General features: G+C 37.4%; 2 protein-coding genes across 2 annotated transcripts in view; one reads left to right on the top strand and one right to left on the bottom strand.

The window, feature by feature from the left end:
• Positions 1-520: 520 nt before the first annotated feature.
• LOC135734531 (serine protease 33) lies at positions 521-4,741 on the top strand. Its single transcript, XM_065253374.2, has 7 exons — positions 521-749; positions 874-897; positions 1,038-1,123; positions 1,342-1,421; positions 2,690-2,961; positions 3,630-3,790; positions 3,990-4,741. Exons 1-7 carry the CDS (start codon positions 704-706, stop codon positions 4,245-4,247), a joined length of 927 nt encoding a protein of 308 aa, XP_065109446.1. The 5' UTR covers positions 521-703; the 3' UTR covers positions 4,248-4,741.
• Positions 4,742-4,841: 100 nt separating this feature from the next.
• mapk7 (mitogen-activated protein kinase 7) overlaps positions 4,842-17,052 on the bottom strand; it is a 31,421-nt gene continuing 19,210 nt past the window's right edge. Inside the window, exons 5-7 of the mRNA XM_065257523.2 lie at positions 11,116-12,335; positions 8,184-8,317; positions 4,842-7,910 (exon numbers count right to left, since the gene is read on the bottom strand). Coding sequence (XP_065113595.2) covers positions 7,757-7,910; positions 8,184-8,317; positions 11,116-12,335 — 1,508 coding nt within the window. The 3' untranslated portion in view covers positions 4,842-7,756. The remainder of the gene's footprint in view (positions 7,911-8,183; positions 8,318-11,115; positions 12,336-17,052) is intronic.

Raw genomic sequence — 17,052 nt, 5'->3', positions numbered from 1 at the left:
TCACTTTGTGCTCACCACAAAAATACCGATAAATGTACCTTCATTATGCAAATAACATTCTACTTTGAGAGTAGATATTCTACTTTGTTTATCTGGTTGTGTCTGTAGAGGCACTGGAAAAATATTCAAAACCAGTTAAACCTGTTCTCTGAAAGCTGAACTCCCATGCAAACTGATTGAATAGTTGACGTCTGTTTTGTAAAGTCACTGGAACCCTCACAGTAGTATTAAAAGACAATGGTCAGAAACATTTAATCTCTAGTAAATTATTTTAAATAAAGAGACATAAGTTTTCAAGGACACCAAAGTAGCAGTCCTTGTTCATTTATTAAGTAATATATATATATATAACTATTTTTTAACAAAATCACCTTGCCCTGCCGCATACCTCGACATATTCCCGAAACCAAATAGGGAAACCAAAACCGCTGCACGTGAACAGCGGGGCGGGGACATTGAACAAATTCAACAGAATCGAGGCTCCTGATTGGCTGTTGTATATCAGGTAGATACTTTTTTTTTTTCTAAAGCGCAGGTAGCCTTGTTTTTCGGATGTCTGGTCCTTTTGACAAGCGTAGTTTTCGTACTAGGAATATCAACTCATAGGAATATCAAAAACAAAAGGATTTGCCTCTTTTCAGTTGTTTAGTTCGCCAAAGTTTAACGTTTCTGAAGATTCCGGAAGAAAGATTTGTATTATAGGATGCCGTACGTCTCATGTTGTTGGAAAGTCTTCCTGGTGTTGTTTGGTATGTAAGCTACGCAGCTTTATGTCGTTTTATCTAATAAGGGAATGACTAATCGACCACTAATATTGGACTTAACCTCATTTTGTGTGTGTTTTTTATTTATTTTAATTTTGGACGCCTTCAGGATTGTGGATGGGCGAGGCTCAAGGTAAGCGACTGACCTAATTTAAACTCGTTTTAACTCTCTTAGGTGGAAATCTAGTGAATAAAATCAACACTGAAGTGTTCATGTATGTTTCGCTATACATTAGCATACACTTTACACGACTAATATTTTCTTTGCCTCAGAATGTGGTAGGACACCAATACTGAACAGGATTGTTGGAGGTGTTTCTGCGTCAGACGGTGCTTGGCCTTGGCAGGTGGATATTCAGGTAATGATTGGGAGCCATTACTAAAGTATTTCGAAGTAAATTAAAGTTGTGAAAACCCGTAGATACTTAACTAACCTTAGACCCGGATTGTTTATTGTGCATTCGGAGTTCTGTCAATTTAAATTCAATAACATTTCAAATAAAATCGCGTTTTCAAATCTTGTTAGATTATTTGGATATTATATATTTTCTAATCTAATTGCTAACTAATGTTTTAGACTACGAGTCAAGGTCATGTTTGTGGAGGAACGCTCATTACAGAGAACTGGGTTTTGTCTGCTGCACATTGCTTCCCCAAGTGAGTTTGGATCTCTTAACGTACTGTGGCCGAGAGTGGATAACAACAAATCCAAAACCAAAACAACATATTAAAAACACAAATGCAAATCTATAAACAAAAAACAACAACAACCAATCAAGTCACAACATAAATCAGAAAATACAACGACAAACCGGAAAAGGTAGGTACATTGCGTGAATAGAATTCTTACTGCTGATTGGACGACACCTCTGTCAATAAATCACAAATGTGTGCAAAATCAGTTGGAACAATTTCGGATTAATTTTACTTTGAACATAACATCGACGGCTGGGACGAAAGTAACACAACAGTAAAAGTTTGTATTAAATACACCTGACTGAACTTGTTAGTATGCAACTGCAACCATTTTGTCATTTTATCTTTGCAAAAGAAATTATTTAATTGCATTTTAAATTTAACTTATATTAAATGTTTTAAAAAAAATGTAAACAGTAAGAACAATATGAAAAATTAATTTAAGTTGAAAACATTTTTTTCAACAAGAACAATTTTTTTTCAACCGTAAGAACAATATGAATTTTTTTTTAAATTTGAGCATAATCTCAAAATAATGCAACACTATTAGCAGCGGGACAAAATTAACAAGTGTAACTGTCATCCCAACATGACCTCCTGACATAATACCTGTTAGACTTTATCATGTCTCACTTTATATGTTCAATACCACGTGAAGCCGATACATGAGTATTTTGCATTTGCCACCAACTGGACATGGGTGGTCATTACATTTACACATTACAATAAATCACCCTCAGTGTGATGTAAAAATGACGTATGGTATTAAAAATTTTCTCTTACTGCTAAAAACAGTCAAAAGACAGTCGTGTCTCTTTTAAAACTTGGTTATTTTTGCACGTGAACTGCAGAATGATGGCCAAATTTGAACCCACAGTAAGAGCAAAACATAGTGTACATGTGTACACTCTGCTACCAGCTGTACTGGACTTTTGGTGTATCTTGATTGACAGAGGTGTCGTCCATTTAGCAGTAACCATTCCATTCGCACAATATACCTTCCTTTTCTGGTTTGTAGGTTATTTGGATTTTTTTTCTGACTTGTTATCTTGTCACTGGATTTGTTGTTGTGTTTTTAACTTTTTGGCATTTTGTTTTTAGATTTGCCTTTGTGTTTTTAATTTGTTGTTTTGTTTTGCTCTTCTTGGTCAGCGTATAAATGCCTCTGAAACATAGTAAAATTCTTTAATATACAATTCACTTATTTTAAATCTCTCCCTTTTGTCCAGCCCTAATGACGTCACCTCCTACATTATTTATGTGGGACGGCAGCAGCTGAATGGTTGGAACCCGGACGAGACCAACCATAGAATAAATCGTGTAGTGGTTCCCTATGGTTACACTGATCCTCAGCTGGGCCAGGATATTGCTCTTGTGGAGCTAGCTACACCTGTTGTTTGGTCGGATCGTGTTCAACCTGTCTGCTTGCCTAATGCCAATGCAGAGTTCAATAGTGATATGAAGTGTATGATCACAGGATGGGGTGACATCAGAGATGGAGGTGAGAGTAAAGGTTAAAACCCATTGTAAAACGTGTTGTTTTATTTTTTTTAATGTTGTTTTAATTTCACTTGACAAAATAAATTTTTAAAGTGGATTCAATAAAAATTGACACTATTTACCATTTAATGCATGCTGTTCATATAAGAAATTATCTTTGCAGAAATTATCTTTGCACATAATTTAACAAAGAAACATCTGAGTCTGTTTCATGTTGACTTTAATAGATTTTTTTATTGTTTTTGACTAAATCAACAGAATGGCATTTATACAATATGAAGAGACCATATAAGAATAATCAATTAACTAGTATGCACGTTTACAGTAATGCATAATAAAAATTTAAAAGGAAATAAACAAATTTTAATGCAGCCTTTAAACGTTACACATTTAATGCATTTTGTGTAACCAGTACAATTCCAGTTCATGCGATGTCTCCCATATATATATCTGTACATAATCATGTTACTCTACACATACTGAAATAGTTCTATGTAGTATGTATGGGTGCAGTAGTATGCATACATTCCGGACATTTCTTTTTTTATTTTCATGTGACCCATATTCTTTTGTTAAACTAATAAATCTGACTGAAACATGCTGTATGTTGCTTAGTTAAAAAATTTAGTGTTTTAATTTTATTTATTAAAACCTTGATCTTTTGTTCAGTTGCTCTACAGGGGGTCGGGGCTTTGCAAGAAGTGCAGGTGCCAATCATCGACTCCAGTTCTTGCCAGGATATGTTTTTAATAAACCCCACAGAGAACATTGACATTCGCAGTGACATGATGTGTGCTGGCTTCGCAGAAGGGGGCAAGGACTCTTGCCAGGTAAGGGCAGCATTTCATGTATGTGTGTGGTGCCAGTGTGTACACATAAAACGTTCAACCTGAAATACATTGAATTTATTTCACAGTCATGCATTTTGAACTTCTGATCACTTAACCTACAATCCCAGTTAATGCATTACTTGTATGAGAAACTTCAGTTGCCAAGGAAATGCCTCAGACATCTGCTTTTGTGTTTTAGGGTGATTCTGGTGGCCCCCTGGTGTGCCAGATAAGTGATGGTAGCTGGGTACAAGCTGGTATTGTGAGCTTTGGTCTTGGCTGTGCTAAACCAAACCGACCGGGAGTCTATGCCAAAGTGTCCAGCTTTACTAACTACATCCGGTCCAATGTTGGTGGAGTCCAGCTCAAGAGCGCATCGAGTCACAACTGGGCTGATAGGGTCATGGTGCTTGTCAGAACTTTAATTCTACTGGTACTGGTACAGCTACTGAGATAGACACCCTATAACACAAAACCCACCCAAAACAATCAAAATGCCATTCAACTTGGACATATTTAGACATTGCCATAACATCCAGGATTTATATTCTTCAGAGAAGCTTTTAATAATTATCATTATTAAACTTAATGTATGTGAACTGTTAGTATAATCTAACAATGAAACTAAACACATAGAATTATTTTAAACATAAAATTATTTTGTAATCTAGGTTGATGCCTTATAGTAATGCATTTATTATCTGTCAAGCCTGTAATGATTACTAACATCATGGGAATAATTAAGTAAACTATGCAAATATGATAAATAGCAATAGTTCATACTAAAGACTAAACACTTTTTGTACAAAAATTAGGAATGCCGTATACTCTCATGTTTTATTCAAAAGCTAATTTATAATAATACATGTATGAATTCAATCAACTGTTTTTACATCTCTTGGTCAGTTTTTCTATGTAAATAAAATTTAAACCGATTCTTTTTATAATTTATATTCTGGATTCATGTTTATGAAAACCAAACACTGAATGTTGCGTGTATGCTGTTAAACAGACCGTCAGAAAATACAAAAACATCTCTCTGACAGCTATCCACAGTTCAACTCTTTATTGCTGATGCAAAATTTCACTTTTTTACAAGGCATTCATGCAAGATCAAATAACACATATTTTGACTCTACAGTGAGGCATCTTCAGTAATAATGCCACTGTGCTAAGCACTGTAGTTGTATATTATGTTCAATACTGCTGGGGCCAGTACCATAAATGTAGTTAAACTTTGGGGTTACAGGACTAGTTTCCAAAACCAAGCCAAAGCTGATTATCAAGTTTCTTCCTCAACTCGAGCTTTGATCTTAAACCTATGAATAATTTAATAGCAGGTGCCCATAAAGGAGTGTGGTTGGCACCGGAGAACCAATTGTGTTCAACATGGATGGAGCGAGTTTTATGTATTTATAGTAACCACAAATGTACCATTTTACAATAGTACACCGGGTTAAGAAAGAACATTGTGATTTAGTGGCGTCACTCATACACCACAGCTGATTACACAACAGTTAAATTTCCTTGTGTGAACTCTGATCCAGAACATAACCTGCAGATTAGTCATGTACCGCAAGTTACTATGGTGATGAATACTGCTTAAAATTGAGCTACTTTCAGTGGTACCTGAAAACCAGGGGCCTCATTTATCAACATTGCGTAGAAAATGTTCTATATTTGTACCTACGAATGAAATTTAGAATGTGCCTAAGTACAAAAAAATCGGGATTTATCAAACGTGCGCACGTGCTTCGTACGCACATCAGTACGTAATCCTTGATGATAAATCCCATGTGTTCTTAAAGCTGCTGTCGGCAACTCTGGAGGATTGAGCAGTTTCCAAATGTTTACAATTTCATGTCCCTCCCCCACTACCACGAGCAACCTCCCCTAGAGCTCGTCCTCGTCAGCACGTGTGCACCAGTATTATTGTGAACGCATACTTAGCAAGAATACTTAGATTACTTGCATAACACTCTGAAATACAATCAATGGTTTATAAAGCACAATTACCTGTTGAGAAGAAATGTGGCAAGCTCTGCATCCAGCTTGAACCCTTTAAAATCTCGTAGATTCCTCCACCTTTCAAATGCTGTTCCGATTTTGATCATAGTTTTATTACGTCACGGTCGCTTTCTATCTTTGTTTCCTTCTTTTGATTCGTTGTTTTCCTAGCTCTGGTTGTTAACCGAGGAATTGGAAGTTTGTTAGCGAATGTTCTCTCCGTCATCACTCTGCGTTCAAACCAAAACACCTGTGAACTTCAGGCGGATGCACGTGATATTGTAACACGCACGAGGTGGAGGGGGGGGATCTGTGGCGCGTGCAGGTACTGTGATTGACGGGCAGATTTTGCACAGTCCTGCGCTGATTGGACCAAATGAACTGTCCTGCGCTGATTGGACCAAGTGAATCGGGAGCGGTGGATTTTTTGCAAAACAAATAACAGGCTCTAGGTGGAGCTAGAAGCACAGGGTTTTCTCTTAAACAGTCTAATTTATGTTGTTCTATCGGAGCATAGTGTTGGTTTCAGTGAATATGATCAAAAAATATGATCAAATAAGTTGCCGACCGCAGCTTTAAGCACCATGCTCGTGCACGTTCATGTTCATTTGCATTTCGAAACGCCTCCAATGAACCATATATGGTGACAACACCTCCCGTTATAAGTCACATGGTTGTGCTTTTTCCCTCATCGTAATAATGGCAAAGAGAGCGTAAAAGAGGAGCTTACAGACGCAGAAATTGAGTTACTGGTGGATGAGGTTAAATCCTAATAACACATCCTGTTTGGTTCACTTAGTGCGGGAGGAATGACTAACAAAAGAAAACAAATCTACATGGGAACATGTTACCATTGAGTTTAATTCCGTTGGGTATGAGAACACTTTTAGAAATAAAATAGTCGTTTGACATTAAATTATCAGCCAAAAAAAAAAACGAGTGCAACTGGAGGAGGACAGACAACTTTCCACCTTGGACAGCAGCATATATAACCAGCATCATTGGCGCGATCTTTGAAAACGCGCTACCGGCGGAATGGATTATTTGCCAAGTCTTCCAATAACGCAAGATAAGCCATTGCACTGTGTCAAACATTTGTCGGAGACTTCATTTATACAAATCACATGTAGAGCTTTCACAGGTACAGATACATATCACAAATAAATCATTATACTTATTTGCTGTTACAATACTGACATTAATCATTTTTAACACCTGCTTAGGGATAATAAATAGACACTTCTTTACTCACTGGAACAGGGTCCTTTGTAGTATCGCTATTCTACCACTAGATGCTCTGCGTACGCATACTCAGATGTGTGCGTATATTTACACACATTTCTAAGTATAAGTGCAATTTGATAAATTCCACACTTTGCGTAAAACTGTTCCTACGCACACTTTACGCACACTTCTGTTCGTACGCACGCTTGATAAATAAGGCCCCAGGGTTGGCACAAACTAATCCTAAACTTACTTGGCTTTCCCACTAAACTGGATTCATGGTAGTACAGGCCCCTGGCCTGGTGATGATTCCTACTGTAGTGCAGTTTATTAAGAATCCACACCAAAGAGGTGCCACTTCGTTGTTTCCAACTAGGATGTTTTTTAATCAGTTGAATAGAGCATGTCATGGAATTACAAAGCTTGCCAGTGTTATTCAGCTTAACACTAATACAACTCAACTCCTTACTGGTTTAATTGCTTTGCAATGGCACTACATTTATTAAAACAGAATTATCTCAAAGTGCATTGTGCAGTATATGCACGATACTGTGTTGGGACAAATAGTGTATGTGACTTTATTAAAGGCACTTTAATAGTTTAGATTCTAGGTGCCTTAATTTTGGAGAGTTACTACTTTACCAACTCTGCTATGCCTGTTACATTGATATAAACCTTTGTGAACTTTCTGTGAACTTTCCTTCACAGTTTAGAGAACACACATAAAAGAAATGATCAGGTATCAGGAAGTGTTGAATTGTCTGAGAGGATCATGGGAGATCCAAGCTGGAGTTCTTGCTGAAGTGACTCCATGTCAGCAGGTGTCATGCTGTGTACCTCCAGCCAATCAGAAAGCAGGGATGCAGAGAGGGGTGTCATATCGTTGTGACTAATGAAAACAGAAATAAGAGAGTTAGATTGGTACATAACTGTAAATAAACAGGATGGTATTTGTACTATTCATTTGGTGAATAAAGTCTGGCAGTAACATTTACATTAATAAGCCTTTCAAGTTAAATCAAGGAACCCATTTTACAGATTGTGTGTTCAATGGGAATCAAATCCATGACGCTTGGCATTTCAAAAGCCATACTCTACGAGTTTAGCTATAGGACATACAATGGAACAAAATAAAATGATTATGCACTTTTTTTAGACAGACCTTTCTCTGAGGTCAGAGTGCTGCAGCTCAGTAAGAGACTGGGTAAGGAGGTCATCAAGGTCAAAGCCAACACCATATCCTGCTCCACTGCCTTTAGGGGTTACTGAAAAAATTGGGGGCAAAATATCCTCAACCTGTCAGAGAAAAGGCATTAAAACAAGATTAGACAGAGGAATGGGAGAATAAAAACTGCCAGCAGTTTCCCGGACAGGGTTTAGATTAATCCAGGACTAGGTCTTAGTTATATGAGGACATTTAAGTCATTTTTACAAACAAACTTTACAAAAACAACATTAGTGTGCATCTTGAGGCAAAACAAGAACACTGATATATGTTAAGATGCATACACTGAAACCCTGTACGCGAAACTGTTCAGCTGATCTCAAATAATATAGGGTGACTTATTGTAAGGTGTGTTATTTCTGTGCTACTAAAGCCATTTATCACTCCAGCCATATAGACCATTTTTGCAAGATGTAAAGAACACTGGTCCATAAAAACTGGTCTAAATGAAAATGGTCTATAGCAGCCCATACGGGCTTCAACAAAATGTGTGGAAGAAACAAGCTACATTTATTTAGCTTTACTAACAGGCCACGGGCGAGAGCGCAATTCCTAAGCGCGATGGAAGTAGTAGGTGAGAACCGGGGTAATGCGGGACAAAAGTACCAAAGTGTTTTTCTCAGAGCTCTGACTATATTTGCAGTCCAAACTTTGACAGCATCTTTAGCATGCAACCCTTGACAGAGCTGACAAATATTGCTTTATTTTGTCACTGTTTTACTTGTGTAGGTTCAGAAAGCTGTTTTTAACCATGATGAATAAATTCTTAAAGCAGTTATTTTTTCTTATAACACATTGTGGTTTCATGTGTTACAGTACCGACCAATCTACACGTTATAGAGGGTATGCATGTGACGTCACCTTTGGCAATAGTGACAATGGTTACGCCCACTGAGTGGCAAAAAGTCTGAGCGTCAGCATTAGCACAGCGTGAAACACGCGTCTAAATTGGAAAAAGTAGTTGTGTGATCGACTGTGCTAACAGATTAAAAAAAAAAAAAATTTGACCTTTTTCCAGACTGCAAAAAAACTCAAAGGAGAAGCAAATCAATACTGTAGCAGTAGCCATATGTCAGGTATGTAAAATTTTGGTATAAAAATCCTATAAAAAATACACCAATGAATACTCTTATTCTGTGTTACTGTAATTGCAAAGTTTTGTCAGTGAGCCTTCATTAAAAACATCCATTATGATGAGCCTTGTGTTCTACAAGGATGGGATGGTTTAATAGTGTACGGCAAGACAAACATATGTCAGGAAAAGCAATGTCCGGCAATATGCCAATCTCCACAGACTACTGGTTGTTTGGCAAGTTGTTAGGGTCACTTAAGGCCAACTAAATTAAATTCAAGCTGTATTGGCAAGCATTTGAATGGCAGCCTATGGTGACATTTCACTAGTGAAAATACAATTACAGATATCAATAACTTAATTGTTGATATCAAGAATTGAATTGTTGATATCAAGAACTCAACAAATAAAAGTTAAAACGGCTTGCCATAGAGCCACACACATGACAGGCAAAATATATGTTGTGACAAGCTTTGCATCGAGCGCCCTTGAAAAAGAAGTCACCGGCCGCCACTGGTCTACGGTGTATGATGCTGGCATCTTTCTCATTCTTTATTCCAATGATACCGTTCCACACTGTTATATAAATAAAGCCTCAAAAGAAAAAAGTTATTGAACACTTACATTGGTGAACCAGACCCACAGCTTGATAGCAAACACCCAAACAATAACGTTATATGCGTTAACTGAACAGACACATAGTTGTGATAAAGCACTGCCGTCTGTAAACCAACGTATTGCTCACAATGAACGATTGTGACTACAAGTAATAAGAATGCCAGATATTCTATATTATTATTATTATATACTCTTATATTACTTATATATTATTGTTATTTGCAGACAAAAGCAGGCCGATTGCAGATTAGCAGAACTATAAACGTGAGTTGGCCTATTACAATAGCTTAAGTGCACACAACACAACGTACAGAACTACATATTTAGCACGCTCTACAAAACCTAAAAGCAACAAGTTTTAAATGTAATTAAATAGGTTGTGATTCAGAGAAGCAATCTGGTTCCAAATAGACTAAGCACTAACCCATCCTTCATGGTTAACCTGGCTTTATTAGCAGATTAGAGAAGCAGTCATCAGTTGACTGATGTAGTATTGTAGATGAATTTTAACAACTAATTGTTCACAGCCTCCTCCTTCAGAGGTGAAAATGAACCAAATTTGCTTTAACAGGCATGCTGTTCTCTTATCAACATGCTGTGCCTAAGTAGAACGCATATAGACTACATAGAAGTCGTGATATTGCAACTTTCAAAGAGGGATTCGAACTCTGGATGACTTGTTCCAGCGACTTCGAGTTGACTTTTGAAAGCCAATAACTTGAGTAACGATTCATTTACAGCTTTTACAGACTGTTTATATTCACTTACAACCACATGACACACTGCATAAAAGATAATTTTACAACAGCATAATACATGCTGTTTAATATCAAAATTAAGTGTTTACAGTCCAAACGTCATGGTTTAGCTGCATGCTATAAACACTGCCAGTGTAAAAGCGCAATGGTTACTGCTTTCACTCTGTCAATGCTCTGATTACACTTCCAGTTTGAAACAGGCGTTAGGAAAAAGTACCTACAATCATATCTAGGGCCCCAAACATCACACATAATTGGAGATGGGTTCTTTTGACTGGGCCTGTAAGCAACCTTGTAGTAATGACCTGGCAAACACTCAGTATAGCTTAGCAGGTACTGGGGAAGCTTTCATGCAAACTTGTTTTTTAAATCTATTTCTAATAGCACAATTTTCTTGCCACACTTCTCTGAAACACTTTACCTGTGATTTTGAGAGCTGCTGTGTAACAGTATGGATATCAGGGATACTGTTTGTTGGCTGTCCAGTGTCAGTGAGGCCAAGGCAGGGTTGAGCTGCAGCTCCTGGAGGGATCTTCGAAGGGCCCTGTAAATGAGTGCCATTTTGCTTTTCCCCTATACTGCAAAGTTTGTCAAGGGCTTGAGTTCTACAGATAGTGTCTTGATTGGTGAGAGATTTGCTGGTGTCTGAGACCCCAATGCCGGCAGCACCATTAGAGTTTAAATGTTTAGCAATGATGGTTTCCATCTGGAACAACTGGAGGTGAGGGCTCGACTGTGATTGGATGTGTGTGACAGGCTGAGACTGTGTTTGAGAATGTGTCTGTGTTTGCGGAGCAAAGCTTGTGCGAGTGATGTTATTGAGTTCTAGAGGAGGTTGGTGAGTTTCCTGGGGTTGATGTGGTTTTTGTTGCAGGTTCTGAGATGTGCCCATACTTGGCTGGGTTCCTGTCCAGTTCAGTCCAGTAAACATTGTTCCAACACTCAGAAACTGTGTGTGAGTTTTTAGCATGTCATTTTTGGGAAAGGCACATGGAGTGGTTACCACACCTAAGCCCCCTCCACTAACGACATTTACTCCAACCCCAACCACACCACCAGCAATTCTCAAGTCACTATTGTTATCTGGGCCTAAAGAGACCGCATTATTGATAGCAGGTTGATGGAACACTCCAGCTTTCACACACTGTCCCATCTGAGGCAGTATTTGGGGTTGCTTGAAAATCTGCTCTTTATTTGGTTGTATCCAAGGTACCGATTCTCCCCCGTCTGAGTTAACTGTTGGGAGGTTTTTCCCCATCGCTGGCTGGATTTCGCAGGAGGCAGTCTTATTCTGACTGATGTTGGCACTACTGGTTTCAGATATTTGTGATTTTTCTACTCGGTGGTCCATCATTCGTCCCCAGCGCTCTAATAACTTTTTGTCATTGTCACTGAGTACAACCCCACCCAAAGATTCGCCTTGTTTTCCCTCTTTTTTCTCCTTCTCTTTCAGCTTCCTCTTTTTCTCCATTGCACGCTCCTGTCTCCTTCTTCGCTTTTCTTCCCTTTCTCTTTGTCTCTCCTGGGCAGTGATTGGCTTTTTCTGCTCTGGACCAGAGTTGTAGGTGGAAGGAAAGGAGGAAGACGAACCTCCAACAGCTCCTCTAACTAGATCTACACCAACCACTGCGGACACTCCATCTGGGGACAAAAGATATATCATACCATACCCGTTTATTATATAAAAATTCCCTCATAATTTACTAATTATCATGCCATCCCAGATGTATATGACATACTTTCTTTAGCTTAACACAAAAAAATTGTTAAATAGAAATTGTGTAACTGTAAGTCCTTTTATGGGACACAACATATTCAATCCCTAAAAGACACAAACAAATTCCCAACTCAGCTTGAAAAAATCAGAACTTCTTGTCATTTCGGCCCATCCCACAGTTTCATACCTCTATTAATTGATCACCAGCTAGATAGGATGGTTTAAACTGTTCCACATAAATGAGTCTTATATTAATCCGATCCCCTATTTCCGCGCAAAATACAAATAACCTATTCATTACTCTGCCTTAAGAAATTGCAACGATGCTTATGCAGCACTGTAGGTAAAAAGAACAACAACGCGTTCTAACAAAAAGCTTATTGTTAATAAACGTTTCATTTCTGTTTTAAATAAGCGTATTTGTCATTGTAGAACTTTACTGGTTTCGGGAAGTTTTTATTACGCACTGTAGTTGCTCTATGACATGAGATGAAGAGCTAAAGTCTCTCATTCTCTTGTGCTGTGCATTCAGCAGACAAATACCCATCACCACCGCCATGTCTTTCTCATATGCTGCATGGTGCCCAGGATATTTGAATTTTAAATGATAAATGAAACTTGTAGTTCTGCCTGTTTTCGCATCTTTCTCAGACACTTTAAAATGCTTTCACCAACATGTTTGCTGCATTTGCAAAGGAAGGGCATTTTCCATCCAATGAGATGTTATTGATGGGAGAAGAAATTTGAAATCCATTGTATGAGACAATCACACAGCACGAGTCAAATGTGAAACGAAGTACAAACTAGAGATGAAACGGTATGAAAATTTTACATCACGTTATAGTGACCAAAATCACCATGGTTATCAATATTATCATGGTTTTGCTAACAATGTCTAGAAATGTAAAAAAAGTACTGATGCAAACCAAATTAAAAAAATTATTTTTACTATTATTTTTAATTATTTTGCACTTTTGTTTGCATGAACATCAAATACATAACATTAACATTAATCATGGCACATCTGTGGTTGTGAGATGTTCATCTAGTTGAGATAAAACACAAGTGAGTAATTGAGTAAGTGCGTATGTTGTGAGAAATCTGGTATACTTTAGGACCCAAGGAGTAAGCTGCACGATGAGCATGACCTGCACTTGACCTGGCAATTGTGGAAGAAACAAACAGTAAAAAGAAGCTTTAAACTCATCAGATCACATCATTTAATAGAAAATAAATAGAAAAGATGGATCTGTATAAATAAAAAATAAGTAAACATGCGTGTAATATTCAAGTTGTTGAAAATAAATTTGTAATTCCAATGGGTTATGTAGTTCCTGCATATGCTGTAGGTACTAGGGGGCAGTGAATGAATAGGATGTGATGAGTGTATGCAAAGGAAGCAGAATAAAAAAGTAAACCACATGTGTTAAAACTGTATTATTTGTGAAAAGATGTCTAGACTCTTCGATCAATGTGTCAGTACAACTAGATTTTACTAAATGTGAATATTTTATTTAAAAGGTCACGTTCTTCCTGATACCATTTTTTAAACCTTAGTTAGTGTTTAATGTTGCTATAATAGCACAAATAATACCTGTAAAATGATGAAGCTCAAAGTTCACTGCCAGGCGATATATTTTCTTCAACAGAATTCCTCTTTAAAAGCCTACAACGAATGGCTGGTTTGGACTACATCCCTCTATTTTCTGCTTTAATGACGTCAGTTAAACAGTTCGTTGACTAATCTCCGCCCACATGAATACGTCAGTCACCAGCTTTGGCTCAAACGGCTCTGCTAAGCTAAGCTGCTATCGAATCACATCACACTAAACAAACTACAAAATCAGAACTTGGTACGTATTTCGGAAGGAGGGCCTCCACATAACAAGGAAGACAACAGCCTGTTTTGAGGACAGTGAAAACAGCGCTATACAGATAAGTAAATTGTGTGAAAAATACCGAGTTTTTTTACACGTGAAACATGAACACATGTTATATTGCCCACTATAAACACAATCAAAGCTTCAAAATCACAGACAGAACGGGAGCTTTATTTAAATTCAGTCAGGGAAGCACTGTCATCACAAACACATGGGAGCAGACCTAAATTAATGTGTTTATCTTACGTTATTGCTTATTTGGTTGAAGCTGGACAATGTGATAATACTAATCGTTGGACATTTTTATTAGTTACACATTAAAATGGTAATTGTTACATTTCTAGTACAAACATAGCCTTACTAAAGTAATTTGCACAGTGATGCTCTGTCATTTGTTTACTTTTGGACTGTACACCCCAGTAGGGCTGTCAACTTTATTCGTTTAGTCGACTGACATTTCCATTGGTCGACCAGTTGCATAATTTATTTATTTTCACCAATAAAGAAATTTTCATTGATTTACTCCTTGATATTTATTCCTTTATAAGCAGTTATATATTACTGTATTCTAAATATAATTAGCCTATGTTTTATCCCCAACTTTAAATGCTTTAATTTAGGCTATTTTGTAACAGCGCCACAGTTTCGCGCAACACGTAGAACACTCTGGAACCTCACCTGTGGCTGGCTGCAATGCTACTTTGGTAGTTTTGCTGTATTCATTCAGTTCAAACGCTACTTGTTTTGGCTTTAGTCAGCAAATTGTCCAAGAAATCTAAATCTTTCGTCTGGCTGCATTTTACAAAAAAAGGTCACAGAGTTTGGGTTCGCCTGCTCACAAGGTTTGCGAAAAGTAAACGCTACAGGTATTTTTTTGTCAATTCATTCATTCAAATAGTAAATAAAATACAGTAATAAAATAATTAAAATGAAGTCTCTCCTGATTGTGTTCCAAATTATTAACATTTACGTCTTTTAGGCTAACAGTTAAGTGCAGATTAAGTTTTGTTTTTGTAAATCCTCAGACATAATTTTTACCACTTAATTAAGTTTTGCTTCATAGAAAGCATATCTTTAAAGTGAATTTCGTTTTGTATAAATTGTTTCTTAATTTTAATAAATGTTTCATCAACCAACTGCATGTATTTAATAAATAAAAAGCAAAAATAGCAGACAATATAATAACCGCGCATGGAGGCGCCGGCACGGCACGTTCACTTGCATTGCATGGTTTACTAGAATGCACCTCATCATAAATTATTAAAACTTAGCGTATGCCTATATGCCTCATGCATTAGCATTAAATATCTTTGCTGCATTCGTTCTACAACCCCAAATCAGAAAAAGTTGGGACACTGTAGAAATTGTGAGTAAAAAAGGAATGGAATAATTTACAAATCTCATAAACTATAGATTATAACTATAAATATTTTATTTACAATAGAATATAGATAACATATCAAGTGTATCAAGTGTTGAAAGTGAGACATTTTGAAATGTCATGCCAAATATTGGCTCATTTTGGATTTCATGAGAGATACACACAGTGTTGGGGGTAACGAGTTACAAAGTAACGGATTACAGTAACTATATTAGGGCTGCAACAACGAATCGATTAAATAAATTTTTTATTTATTATTTAAATAAATAATAAAGTGTTGGCAACAAATTTCATAATCGATTCGTTGTGTCGCAGAGACGTTTAATAAAAAAAAAGGAAAAACTTCAGTTAAAGGAATAGTCTACCCTTTTGCCATATTAAACTATGTTATTACCTCAACTTAGACGAATTAATACATACCTATCTTTTTTCAATGCGTGCTCTGTACAGCGTGTTATGAATGTGTTAGCATTTAGCCTAGCCCCATTCATTCCTATGGTACCAAACAGGGAAGCCACCAAACACTTCCGTGTTTTCCCCATTTAAAGACTGTTACATGAGGAGTTATGACAGTAAGTATGGTGCCACAAAATAAAACTTTTTTTGTACCATAGGAATGAATGGGGCTAGGCTAAATGCTAACACATTCATAACACGCTGTACAGTGCATGCATTGAAAAAAGATAGGTATGTATTAATTCGTCTAGGTTGAGGTAATAACATAGTTTAATAAGGCAAAAGAGTAGACTATTCCTGTAAGCGCGGAGCGGAGTGAACACACTCGCACTGCGTCCCAAACTGCCTAATTCCATACTATATAGTAGGCAAAGAGTACGAGAAGTAATGCTTTTCGCCTACTATATAGTATGGAAGTATGCGGTTTGGGACGGAGCGTCGGTCTCTCTCGCGCACTGTTGCTTGCAGAGTTCGGCGCCTCATAGACAGGGCGGAGAAAAGACAGGGCGGCGGAGAAAAAATAAAAAAACAGCAAAGGTAAGGGAAAACCACATGTCAGTGTTTTACTCCTCCCAAACGTAAGCGCGTCACCTGGAGTTATAGCCGGCAAAGAGGTAAACAAACAAAGACGACAGAGAGTAAAAAAAGTTTCTAGAACGAATAAAACTCCAACGATATTAAACAAAGAAATAAAACGTAGAGAGAGAGTTGTATGAACGCTTTTACCCGTCATGGACCTGTATGTTAAATCATCGCGCCGTCACTCTCCTGCTGTTCTGTACTGCGCGCTCCAGCTCATGGCGAGCAAGGAGACGCGTGTGCCCGGCCCAACATAGTACAACATACCTTAAGTGCCGCCTTTTGTTGCATAAACATCGTCTTACATTTTTTTAAGGCGAAGTAATGAATGGTGTATTTGCATTT

This window comes from Paramisgurnus dabryanus, chromosome 1 (assembly GCF_030506205.2).
Source record: "Paramisgurnus dabryanus chromosome 1, PD_genome_1.1, whole genome shotgun sequence".
Lineage (NCBI taxonomy): Eukaryota > Metazoa > Chordata > Actinopteri > Cypriniformes > Cobitidae > Paramisgurnus > Paramisgurnus dabryanus.
The sequence above is the reverse complement of the archived record's forward strand: the minus strand, read 5'-3'. Positions and strand labels throughout refer to the sequence as shown.

Bases quoted from the DNA above. Each gene is read 5' to 3' on its own strand.
- LOC135734531 (XM_065253374.2), top strand. From the start codon at position 704: ATGCCGTACGTCTCATGTTGTTGGAAAGTCTTCCTGGTGTTGTTTG. The intron at 898-1,037 runs GTAAGCGACTGA...TCTTTGCCTCAG, and splicing joins GTGGATGGGCGAGGCTCAAG to AATGTGGTAGGACACCAATA. The intron at 3,791-3,989 runs GTAAGGGCAGCA...TTTGTGTTTTAG, and splicing joins GGGGCAAGGACTCTTGCCAG to GGTGATTCTGGTGGCCCCCT.